At 45.8% G+C, this 13,089-nt stretch overlaps 1 protein-coding gene across 2 annotated transcripts in view; it reads right to left on the reverse strand.

Annotated features, from left to right (window-relative positions):
• Window positions 1-7,848: 7,848 nt before the first annotated feature.
• Window positions 7,849-13,089, reverse strand: part of LOC115619201 (RING finger and SPRY domain-containing protein 1-like) — a 42,479-nt gene continuing 37,238 nt past the window's right edge. For both annotated transcript variants that reach the window (XM_030511240.1, XM_030511241.1), the window contains 2 exons: window positions 9,082-9,186; window positions 7,849-8,033 (listed from right to left, as the gene is read on the reverse strand). In XM_030511240.1, coding sequence (XP_030367100.1) covers window positions 7,937-8,033; window positions 9,082-9,186 — 202 coding nt within the window. In that variant the 3' untranslated portion in view covers window positions 7,849-7,936. The remainder of the gene's footprint in view (window positions 8,034-9,081; window positions 9,187-13,089) is intronic.

Consider the following 13,089-nt stretch of genomic DNA (forward strand, 5'->3'; position numbering starts at 1 on the left):
TCACTGTACTTCATGGTAATGACTTGTAATACAATAGACTCATTGATCATGAAACTGGTCTGGTTTGTGCTTCCAGCGTGGCCATCACCACTATACATTGGGAGGTATATAATGAAATATTTTAGCAATTGCATATCTTTTTTTTTCTCCTCGGGGGGTAAACTTACGAAGGAAGCATTCTCTTTCACCCCCCGTTCCCCCACCAGCCTATTTGCAACAGCAGTTGAGAGTTCTGAAGGTTTTAGATGGCCTTTGAGTACCCTTGAGACCTGCCTGCTGATTGTGCTGGGGATCAGCATGTTGGCACACATACGGAGTGTGTTTTACCCACGGCCATCCCGTCGTAGGAACATCCTATTTCGTTTAATGTCAAAAATTCAGCAGTATCAGGTTCGAATCTGGTCTAGGATTAGATGATGATATAGGAGGACCACCAGGAGATTTTCCCTGAGGCTGGACAGTTATGAGTGGCAGGGTGTGTGGGATAGTATGGGCAAGTACCTAGGCCAGTGGGCCCCTCCAGTGCTTTGGAACTTCACCACTGAACAAGTGCAACATCCGGAAAAACTAGTAAAACACTTAAACGAGGTGTGCTGTCGTCCTGGTTATACCAGAGAGGGACAAATCTTGGCAACGTGCTGGGGCTTGGCCTATGCCTACAGAGCCCTGCTCAACACTATCCAGCACCTTCAAAGGGAAAAAAATGTCTCTGGATCTGATGGCAAAGCAACAGACAACGCAGCTATGCCAACTACAAGCACAGCAGCTACTCAGACCCTGACCACAACAGACAACACAGCTACTCCAAGTACAGCAGCTACATCAACCCCAGTGACAAGCACAACAGCTACTCAAACCCTGACCACAACAGACAACACAGCTACTCCAAGTACAGCAGCTACATCAACCCCAGTGACAAGCACAACAGCTACTCAAACCCCGACAGCAACAGACAATGTGGCTACTCCAAGCACCGCAGCCACACCAACCCCAGTGACAAGCACAGTAGCTACTCAAACCCCGATAGAAACAGACAATATAGCTACTCCAAGCACTGCAGCTACACCAACCCCAGTGACATGCACAGTAGCTATTCAAACCCCGACAGCAACAGACAATGCAGCTGTTGGTGTTACTCAACTCCCAAGCACAACAGCTGCACCAACCCCAGCAATAGACATTGCAACCACTCCAATCCTAGTGGCAGACACTGCAGCCACTCCAACCACAGTGACAAACACTGCAGCTAAACCAAATGTCCAGTTTGTGACAATGTCTGTTGCCCCTGTAAGCAAAAGCAGACGAGAGGCACAAAGAGCAACCCGCGAAGCGAAGAAAGATGAAGACCCAATGCCATTACTACATGCAACAGCATCTGAACAAGAGTTACTACTACGTGGGTCAGAGGAAGAGGAAGAAGAAGAAGAGGTCACTTCTCGACCCCGGACCTCAACCGAACTGCGGAATATGCGAAAAGATTTCACCCGTCTTCCAGGGGAGCACATTGTCACCTGGTTGCTCCGATGCTGGGACAATGGGGCCGACGGGCAGGAACTAGAAGGTAGGGAAGCCAAGCAGCTGGGATCACTTGCTAAGGAAGGAGGAATTGACAAAGCGATTGCAAGAGAGAAGCGAGCCCTCAGTCTTTGGAGGCGGCTCCTGGCAGCTGTGAAGGAAAGGTTTCCCTACAAAGACGATATTACGAATCGCTCAGCCAACTGGACCACGATAGAGAAAGGCATCCAGTCCCTGAGGGAATCAGCCATTATAGAGATGATCTATCATAGGCTGGATTCCAGGAACACATCCGTAGATCCAGATGAAGTCGAATGTACAGGACCCATGTGGCGGAAACTTACACGGAGTGCGCCATCATCATATGCCCACACATTGGCATCAATGACCTGGAATGACGGAATATCACCAACAGTGGATTGCCTGATTCGTCAACTCCGAGAGTTTGAAGACAATCTCACCCCTTCCATCATTTCAGCTGTGGAAAAACTGTCCCAGGAGTTCAAACAATTGAGAGACGATTTATCCGATCTATCCAGCTCCCCACGTGTACCAACGCATGTCTCAGCTATTAACAGAAGGCGCCCTACTGCTCGAGAAAGAAAATATAGGAGGTACACGCCACGGGCCACCCTATGGTTTTACCTGCGGGATCACGGAGAAGACATGAGAAAGTGGGATGGAAAACCTACTTCAGCTCTGGAGCAACGGGTGCGTGAACTGAAGAGGAGAACAATGGTCAAGGATGATCCTCCCAGGAAAGCTGCTGCTCCAGTCTCTGGCGAGCAGTTTCCCAGATGGAGTGAAAGAGCTGATTTTACTCCAGCTCCTGTGATAAGGAATACTAATCCCTTTCTACAAGACAGAAGTGGAGAATTTTGTGATCACTATTAGAGGGGCCCTGCCTCCAGCCAGGTGGAGGAGAGGGATAATCGGGTTTACTGGACTGTGTGGATCAGATGGCCTGGCACATCAGTCCCACAGAAGTATAAGGCTCTAGTAGATACCGGTGCACAGTGTACTCTGATGCCATCAAGGTATCAAGGGGTGAAACCCATTTATATTTCTGGAGTGACAGGAGGATCCCAAGCGTTAACTATGCTGGAAGCTGAAATCAGCCTGACTGGGAGGAAGTGGCAAAAGCACCCTATTGTAACCGGTCCAGGGGCTCCATGCATCCTTGGCATAGACTATCTCAGGAGAGGGTATTTCAAAGACCCAAAAGGGTATAGATGGGCTTTTGGTATCGCTGCCTTGGAGACAGAGGAAATTAAGCAGCTGTCCACCTTGTCCGGTCTCTCAGAGGATCCTTCTGTTGTGGGGTTGCTGAAGGTCGAAGAACAACAAGTGCCAATTGCGACCACAACAGTGCACCGGTGCCAATATCGCACCAACCGAGACTCCTTGATTCCCATCCATAAGCTGATCCGCAGACTGGAGAGCCAAGGAGTGATCAGCAGGACCCGCTCACCCTTTAATAGCCCCATATGGCCAGTGCAGAAGTCTAATGGAGAGTGGAGATTAACAGTAGACTATCGTGGCCTGAACGAAGTCACACCACCATTGAGTGCTGCCGTACCGGACATGTTAGAACTTCAATATGAACTGGAGTCAAAGGCAGCCAAGTGGTATGCCACAATTGACATTGCCAATGCATTTTTCTCAATCCCTTTGGCAGCAGAATGCAGGCCACAGTTTGCTTTTACTTGGAGGGGCGTCCAGTACACTTGGAACCGACTGCCCCAGGGGTGGAAACACAGCCCTACCATCTGCCATGGATTGATCCAGACTGCACTGGAACAGGGGCAAGCTCCAGAACACCTGCAATACATTGATGACATCATGGACTGGATGAGTTCAGCAATTTTACAGGGATTGGTCCATGGACTAGGGAATGATATCTTTCTCTGTGTGTGGGTGTGGGTGTATATATATGTGTATATATGGGACAGGGGTGATGGTGTGCTGAGAGATGTGGGATCTGAGCATGACGTGAATGGTATGGAATAAGGGGTGGATACTGTCCTGGGTTCAGCTATAGCAGTCATTTTTCTCCTGCTTAGTAGCTGGTGCAGTGCTGTGTTTTTTAACTTTCAGCCTGGGAACAACACTGATAACACCGATGTTTTTAGTTGTTGCTAATTAATGTTTATTCCAACCAAGGACTTTCTCAGTCTCATGCTTTGCCAGGGAGGAGGGGAAGCCGGGAGGAAGCAGAGACAGGACACCTGACCCAAACTAGCCAAAGGGGTATTCCATACCACAGCACGTCATGCCCAGTATATAAACCGGGGGGAGTTACCCGGAAGGCCCATATCACTGCTCGGGTCGGGCTGGGTATCGGTCGGCGTGTGGTGAGCAATTGTATCCTCTCCCCTTGTTATTTCACTAATCGTTATTATCATTGGTGGTAGCAGTAGTGGTTTTGTGTTATACCTTAGTTGCGGGACTGCTCTTATCTCAACCCGTGGGAGTTACATTCTTCCCATTCTCCTCCCCATCCCTCCGGGAGCGGGGGGAGGAAGAAGGGGGGGCGGGGAGTGAGCGAGCGGCTGTGTGGTTCTGAGTTACCGGCTGGGCTCAAACCACGACACCAGCCAGAAGTGGACAGGTTGGCTTGAAGATGGGACTTTCCAAACTTGAAGTTCAGCCAAAGGACAAGGTGGTGAAGACCACTACCATAATAGAGTGCGCATGGGGGAAGAATAATCTAGAAATGTGATGTCATGTATAAGCAACTTCATAAATATGCATATAATGTAATGAATATGTATGATTAACAAGGATATAATCACAGTTTGTTTGATGCTCAGACGGGACACGCTAGGATGAGCTGTCCCCCATGTACCCCGGCACAGCAACAAGGAATACCTGCTTGTCAACTTAAAACTTTGTTGGAGAGTTCTTGGTGAGTTCTTGGCTAGTTCTTAATGAATTCTACGAATCATACAATTGAGTTCATTGGCTGTTTTCCCCCAAAATTAAATCCTCTTGAGGTACACATCGGACTTCCCCATCTTCCCGCATTACCCGCCAAGTATATCCAGGTCCCTGAGCAAAAGCAACCCCACGAGTGGGTTTGCCTTTACCTGAAGCAGGAATAACCCAGACTGTCTTCCCCAACAAATTCTTTATGTGCACCACAGGAACGTTATCCCCTCTACAGTACGTAAAAGTTCTGATTGGGCTGGGCCAGCCCTGTTGGCAGATCCCCTGGTGTTGACCAACCAGGTGGATTTTGCTAAATGTGTATCCCAGTGTTCGCAAGTCCACCACCACCCATTGCTCTCAGTGTAGTTTTTAAAAGCCCATTGTACCTTCCAAACCTAAAAAGCCCAATCAAAAGAACATAAGGATCCTTGTATAAGATAAATCGTTGTAGCTGACATGGTTTTAGAACTTTATGACCTTCGTACAAAATTTATTGTAAGCAAAACAGGACTGTAGATAAAGAGTATCTGAAACTAGCAGATGTTCAGGAGGTGCTGTAGCGAAGTTAACTGATAAGTAGAAGGACGAGGAGAAATCACTGACTTATGTCAGTAGCGTTACCGAGCTAATTAAGCTGGTGTAAGCATTTATCTGCTGCGCATGCTTCAAAAAGACTACCAGAACAAGAGTTCAAGGAACGGCCAAGTGATGAGGATTGTTGGAAGAAGCAAAACGACCACCAACGACCACTACCACGTTGTTATGCGCATGCGAAAATGGGCGTGGAATTATGTAGAACGATTCTCGGACAGCTAACGAATATGTATGATGTTTATCGGAAATGTAATGAATATGTATGTTAAGCAACAATATAATCACGGTCTGTTTGATGCTTAAACGGGACACACATTAGGAGGAGATATCCCCTGCATCTCCCAGCGCTGCAATAAAGAATACCTGCTTGTCAACTTAAACTTCGTTGGCGAGTTCTTAATGTGTTCTATGAATCAGAGGGCTGCCTGCATCACCTTCCAGTACCATGCTGTTTGGAAGCCTGGCACTCACCAGCAGCAAAAGAATTAAAGAACAACAAATAGCTTTCAAGACCTTTTTTATTGTTGAACGGACGACTTCACTACAATTTCTTTTCCTTCCTGAGGGCATGTGGAGCCACTGCCTCCCCTCCCCAGCGCTGTTGGAGTGTGCAGGGACTGAGGGGGACAGGGCAGCAGTCGTGGAGGATCGAGCTTTACAAAGACACCCCCATCGTGAATTTCAGCAGAAAGCCAGCAGAGTGGTGCAGTCTTTCCCTTTGTGAAATGAACAGGACAGTTCTCTGGGACACAGCTCCCTCCTCCATCACCACTGGCTTTCTCTGCCCAGCACCAGCTGCATGGAAGATGATCTGCAGCAAAATTTTCAAAGCATTCACATCTTTCCAACAAAGAATGCAGGCACTTAGTCCCATGTTCACAGAAACAGCGAGGCTCTTCAGTCGCCTCCATTTCAAGGGGACACCAGACACCTAGAAGCCATTGTGGACCTGGGCCTTAAATGCTTAATCTCATACAGCAGTTGATCGGAATGTAGAGTCCTAGGCACTTCTGTGCTTCTGAAAATTTTACCTCAGTTAATCCTGGCCAGGGCAACCAAAGCCCCGAAGTTCCTGAAACCTATTAAAGCAGAGTTCAAAATGGTTCTGTCCCACTTCTTCCCTAAAGTATGGTTTGTATCCTTGTACCTTAGGGATAAAAACCTATCATTGCATTTGGAAGCATTGAAAAATATTAATTTCAAGTGGATCTGAAATTCTAACATCCTCCTGGCAGTGATGGTGTTCACGTTTGCTCATTCAGCAGCGAGCAGGAAGGGACTCAGCCCTGACTGGCAACATGGATTACAGCAAAACCTCATAAAGTACAGTCAGCAAGGAAATGAGGTCCCTGCAGCACAGATTTGCCAATCTGACTAATCAAAACAGGCATTCAAGGCAGAAGAGAATTCTCATTTTAGCAAAAAGGCTAACCAGCACTCCAGTTTGGGTTCAGTCTATATTTGGAAAAAAGTCAACAAGAAAAATGATGGACAGAACTGTCCTAATTCACACATTGTACTCCAGAGGTTCAAGAGAAACACTTTTTTCCTTTTTTTTTTTTTTTTTTTAATGTGTATCTCTGGATGAAATTCAGCACCCTTGCATTAGCAAAGGCAGCAGGTGAAAGAGTTACTCTTAAAGAGCTTGATTCTGGGACCTGTGTGCAGAGCTCTGCTCCTATTTAGGTTAGTAGAAAGCAAGAATGGGATTTACATTCTTTCAATTCTCCTCCCCATCCCTCCAGGAGCGGGGGGGGGAAGAAGGGGGGGAGTGAGCAAGTGGCTGCATGGTTCTAACTTACCAGCTGGGCTTAAACCATGACACATACAAACGTCACAAGTGTGTAACTGAAGTGGAGCAGAGATTCCCAGTGGATGATCCCTACCAAAAACATGAAGTGTGGCCCCAAATGTTCTCAGAGCAGGGCTGACATGTGGCAAACAAGGTGCATTTTTAAAGAGTTACAGAATAAGACCAAACTTGCTGTCCAAATAACTTTTTTTTTATTAAAACAGGCCCCAAATTCTCTTCCAATCTTTTAAGATAGCTCAATATTTCCAAAGTGAATAAAACTTTCAAAACCAACACTGATTAAAAAAAGATGTTTGATGATACCTTAAAAAATACCCAGAATATGAAATTAATTCCAGTCCAATGTTATAATTAATTAAGAATACCTCCTGAAAATTATATCCTCACAAAAAAAATGTGGGTACTGAAGTTAAAAGCATCAGAAACTTGAAAATACCACCAATCTTTTAATGTTTAAAGACAAATCAGAACATTCTTTGGAATCACTAGGTTATTAAAACATGTGAGTTTCTCTCTGGTCTCCACACTGACTTTTCAAATCAGTCTGTGTATGGATTAAGTCTTTGAGCAGTTTAATATCCACTGTTGAAAAATAGAGTCTCTGACCAGCAGGCTACATTGAACAGGAAAACATTGGCATTCTCTTTTTAGTACTGACTTCTGCCAAAAACTTTTGAGCACAAGATAAAATAGCCCTGGTTTAGGAGATACTTATTTGCTCTTCTTTTCTTTTCTAAAATGCATTGTACGTGTACTTCCAGTGCAAATTTTTTCAGCACTTGCGACAGGCAAGAAGGAAAGGGGAAGAAGAGAGACAGTCTCCTATGGTCTTGCTTGGAGGAACCGACAGCCATAGCACGCTGACCTACTAGCTCTCCTTATTCTTGAAACCAGTTCCCATTGCTGGCAACTTGAAATAGCTTATTAAAGATTTCATTTTTAAGATTAACAGATAACAGGTTAGCATGAAATCTGGCCGTGGCTATGGTTCTATGATGTGCGTAAAGATTGGTCGGAGATTCTTTCCCCTTTCAGCATTGGTTGTAGTTCATTGAAAACAAGTGTGGTATTTCTCCATGTGTGTCATGAAATGTGAGAGATCTGTCTGACTCGGGTTTGTATCTCCTGTCGACACAAAGGGCAGGTCTCCAGCTGCAAGGCACACTCCATACATAGGTCACTGCAGGAGAAGAAAAATCAGTTAAAGCCTGCATTTACAGTGTGAAAAACTCAACAAAACAAGAAAGAAAAACCCCAAGCACTAAGCAGTTTAGTTAGCCTGCTAGAAACACACTCAAGTCTTTCAGTGTGGAGATTAGGAATTGCAAGTCAGGTGTTGTGGATCCACAGGCTTTGAGAGGAGCTCCTGCTGCTCAGCATCTTACAGACTCAGTGCCATTGGTCAGGATTACACTTTGTTCATCTGGACACTGGGTCTGGAGAACGGCGGTCCCAGTGCCCTGTGGGAGCTGTCGCCACTTCTTGTGGACACACACTGGGCACCTCTCTCCTCTTTTTAACTTTCCAGCATCCAGATCCATGGCAAGACTGCTTCCACGAGTGCTCTAAAAACACTAAGGAACTGGACTTAGCTGGATTAATTTCCTAGTAGGCTCCTTAAAAGCAGGAAAGTGCTGTTATGGTATTACTCATACTGCTGTCCCATTTTTAGCTTTTAGAGGAATTTGTGACTTGAGACAATCCATCTGTTAAACATTTAATGAGTATTTGAGCATATAATGAATTTTCTGCTCTCCTCATGTGATCTGAATGTCACAGCACCAGTACTAAACAAGCACTGGTCTAGTGGAAGGTGTCCCTGCCCATGGCAGGGGGCTGGAACTAGATGAGCTTTAAGGTCCCTTCTGACCCAAACCATTCTAGGGTTCTAAATAAACCTTTGATATCAGAGAATAAAGACTCAGTAGCCCAGGGGTAGCATATGTACATAGCTGCAGTACTTCCCCAACCCAAGACACACACAATTAAGGATTAAATCTCAGTTCTATAGTGAGGGGAACAGTGGGAATGCTATGCTTAACCTCTATCTGTCACATCTGGAAGAGGAGGGGTTATTTCCTTTATATTTGGGAGTTGTCGTGGTTTGAGGACAGGACAGGAGTCAATCAAGATAAGCAAGGGACTGCATGTGATCTCACCTAAGCTGAATGTCAAACGCACATTTTCCCCGTTTTCTTTGGGTTTTGGTTTGTTTTTAAGGTTTTTACCTGTGTCCACACGGCCCGAGTTCTGTATCTGCTACCTCATCACAGCAAAGCGTGCAACAGTTCTCTCGGATACTCACTTGCTTCAACAAAGCCAGGCGCCTGTGCCTGAAGGAGGAGACACCCCCCCCGTTAGTTTGACTCAAAACAATAGATTCACACCTATTCCAACTGTTGCATCAAGACCAATGCAACACTTGCCTGTGCTACTCAACACTACTGCTGATAAACATCGATCATAACTTCCCCCCAAAAAGGCTTAACACACTCAGAGATGTTCAAAACAGTCTTCAACTCCCTATTCTGGTCTGTCAGAAAGGGACAAAGAGGGTGTCAGATTGTAATTTTTCTAGCTCCCACAGCAGAACACTTCAAATAAATTGTTCTTTAGTATCTGTGTACTTTTAAGAGTTAAGAAAAAATCCACAAGTAAACCACACAAACCCTTGTATCAAAAAAATTCAGAAACCCTACAATGCTGTAACACAGTTTAGTTTAAAAGAATAGACATTGAAAATAAAACCAACAGCCCAAGGTTGAGTAAAAAATCCCCCATTTGATGAAATAAGACATTTCAGATGTGGAACACACACATTACACATATAAACTGTTCAATGGCAAAGTGAGTGTTTAGCCCAGACTATGTCCCAACACTAGACACATTAAATTCAGTGCAACTCTACATGAGTTCATGTTAAGTCCTGTGATGGACAACCAGGGTCCAGTCAGGCCCTTGCTTTTTTTCCTATCACTTTTAAGATCAATGCTATATTTTAATTTAGGATTGGTTTATAGTTTCCAAACAGTTCAGGCTGTAGGGCAGGGATGATGTTTGTGTAAACAAAGAACAAGTGTCCCACCTTGAATGGAGTCTTTCAGTGCTATCACATAGTAAACAGGCTCTGTCACAGGAGGCCAAGTTTCTCCCATCAGGCATCAACAGGAAACCAGTTTCCCCCAGTTTCTCTCCACACCTTTTGGCGCAGTCAAACAACAGCTCTCACAGCTAATGCTTAAACACTGCAAGAGCAGTGCCAGAATGACATCAACAGCAATCACATCTGATCATCAGCACCTCTGCTCTGGAGACAGGCTGAGAGAGCTGGGCTTGTTCAGCCTGGAGAAGAGAAGGCTCTGGGGAGACCTTAGAGCAACTCCCAGTGCCTAAAGGGGCTACAAGAAACCTGGAGAGAGGCTTTGAACGAGGGCCTGTAGGGACATGACACGGGGGAATGGCTTTAACCTGCCAGAGGGGAGACTGAAACAAGATCTTAGGCAGAAGCTCTTCCCTGTGAGGGTGGTGAGGCCCTGGCACAGGTTGCCCAGAGAAGCTGTGGCTGCCCCATCCCTGGCAGTGTTCAAGGCCAGGTTGGACACAGGGGCTTGGAGCAACCTGGTCTAGTGGAAAGTGTCCCTGCCTGTGGCAGGGGGTTGGAACTGGATGAGCTACACTTCATTAGGTGTAACAGATTTTTTTTTTTTTCAACCACAAACCTCAGCACCACTCTAGAGGTGGTGCTTTAATCCAAGTGGCAAATCTGGGGTACACTATATCCCAGATTATGCTATGTACTGTGTATACTGCTTGTGTTCCAGTAAGTTATTTCATTACTAATGACCTAAATGAGAAAAGCTATTAGATTTCATTCCTGCCAGAAATTTGCTAAGTGAAGGAAAAATGTATCCAAAACTGTTCTTATCTGGCTTGATTTACAGTTAGGTGGGAAAGTACTTCTAAATCTGAAAAACCTTTGACAACACTGTCATTCACAAATGGAGACTGTCGTAGTTTAAGCCCAGCCGGTAACTCCAAACTACAAAGCCACTGGCTCACGCCCCCCCGCTCCCAGAGGGATGGGGAGGAGAATGGAAAGAATGTAAATCCCACAGGTTGAGATAAGAACACTCCAGTAACTAAAGTATAATACAAAGCTACTACTACTACAACCACCAATAAGAATATTGATAAGGGAAATAAAAAGAGGAGAGAATAGAAAACTGAAAAAGGAAAAGAAAAAAAAACCCACAAGTAATGCACAACAAAATTGCTCACTACCCGCCAACTAATACCCAGCCAGACCCGAGCAGCAATATGCCCATTCTAGGTAACTCCCCCCAGTTTCTATACTGGGCATGACACGCTGTGCGATGGAATACCCCTTGGCTAGTTTGGGTCAGGTGTCCTGTCTCAGCTTCCTCCCAGCTTCCAGTGCCCCTCCTCACTGGCAGAGCATGAGACTGAAAAGTCCTTGATCGGGGTAAGCATTACTTAGCAAAAACTGAAAACATCCGTGTGTTATTGGCATTGTTCTCAGACTAAAGCCAAAACCACAGCACTGCACCAGCTACTAAGAAGGAGAAAAATAAATGTTACAGCTGAACACAGGACAGTATCCACCCTTTATTCCATACCATTCACATCATGCCCAGATCCCATATTTTCGAATATACCATTGCTTTTCGTCTCATATATATCTCTCTCTCTATACATCCACACACAAAGAGAGAAATATCATTCCTCAATCCATGGACCAATCCCTGTAAAGTTGCTGAATTCATTCAGTCCATGATGTCAGGCTCCATCTCTTGTCATTCAGGGCAGGAGAGACAGTGTGTAGTGTTGGATTGTTGCCTGCTGATGACACCGTTGAACTCATATGGTCACTGTGGAGCTCGCCTGGTTTCATCACAGTTCATTCTTTCTTGGAGTGGTGATCGGAGGGAAGTCAGGGTCAGTTGATGGTGACCTGAGGACAGTTCTGGAAGACTCCCGCTGCTGCTGCCAGCTTTTCTTATGATTTTATTCTCTGATGATGATGATGACAGCCACATATCTTCTTTTCAAAGCCCAGAGTGGCGGAGATGGGCATCTAGCTGATGGGCTATAGAAGTGTTATATAGCAGGCAACAGCATATAAGTGAGTTCATTGGCTGGTTTCCCCCAAAATTAAATCCCCTTGAGATACACATCGGACTTCCCCATCTTCCCGCATTATCCACCAAGTATATCTGGGTCCCTGAGCGAAAGCAATCCCATGAGTGGGTTCGCCATTACCTGAAGCAGGAATAACCCAGACTGTCTTCCCCAACAAATTCTTTAGGTGCACCACAGGAACTTTATCCCCCTCTACAGGACGTAAAAGTGCTGATTGGGCTGGGCCAGCCCTGTTGGCAGATCCCCTGGTGTTGACCAACCAGGTGGATTTTGCTAAATGTGTATCCCAGTGTTCGCAAGTCCACCACCACCCATTGCTCTCAGTGTAGTTTTTAACAGCCCATTGTACCGTTCGATTTTCCCAGAGGCTGGTGCATGGTAGGGGATGTGATATACCCACTCAATGCCATGCTCTTTGGCCCAAGTGTCTATGAGGTTGTTCCAGAAATGAGTCCCATTGTCTGACTCAATTCTCTCTGGGGTGCCGTGTCGCCACAAAACTTGTTTCTCAAGGGCCAGGATAGTGTTCTGGGTGGTGGCGTGGGGCACAGCGTATGTTTCCAGCCATCCGGTGGTTGCTTCCACCATGGTAAGCACATGGCGCTTTTCTTGGCGGGTCAGTGGGAGTGTGATATAGTTATTGTGCCAGGCCTCCCCATATTTGTACTTCAGCCATTGTCCTCCATACCAGAGAGGCTTTAACCATTTGGCTTGCTTAATTGCAGCACGTTTCACATTAATGAGTAACCTGGGCAATAGTGTCCATTGTTAAGTCCACCCCTTGATCACGAGCCCATCTATATGTTGCATCTCTGCCTTGATGGCCTGAGGGGTCATGGGCCCACCAGGCTAAAAATAATTCACCCTTATGTTGCCAATCTAAGTCCATCTGAGCCACTTCAATCTTAGCAGCTTTATCCACTTGCTGGTTGTTCTGGTGATCCTCACTGGCTCAACTACTGGGTACATGAGCATCTACGTGGCATACCTTCACCACCAGGTTCTGCACCCGGGCAGCGATATCTTGCCAAAATGCAGCAGCCCAGATTGCGTTTACCTCTGTGTTGCCAGTTGCT

Source organism: Strigops habroptila, chromosome W (assembly GCF_004027225.2).
Source record: "Strigops habroptila isolate Jane chromosome W, bStrHab1.2.pri, whole genome shotgun sequence".
Lineage (NCBI taxonomy): Eukaryota > Metazoa > Chordata > Aves > Psittaciformes > Psittacidae > Strigops > Strigops habroptila.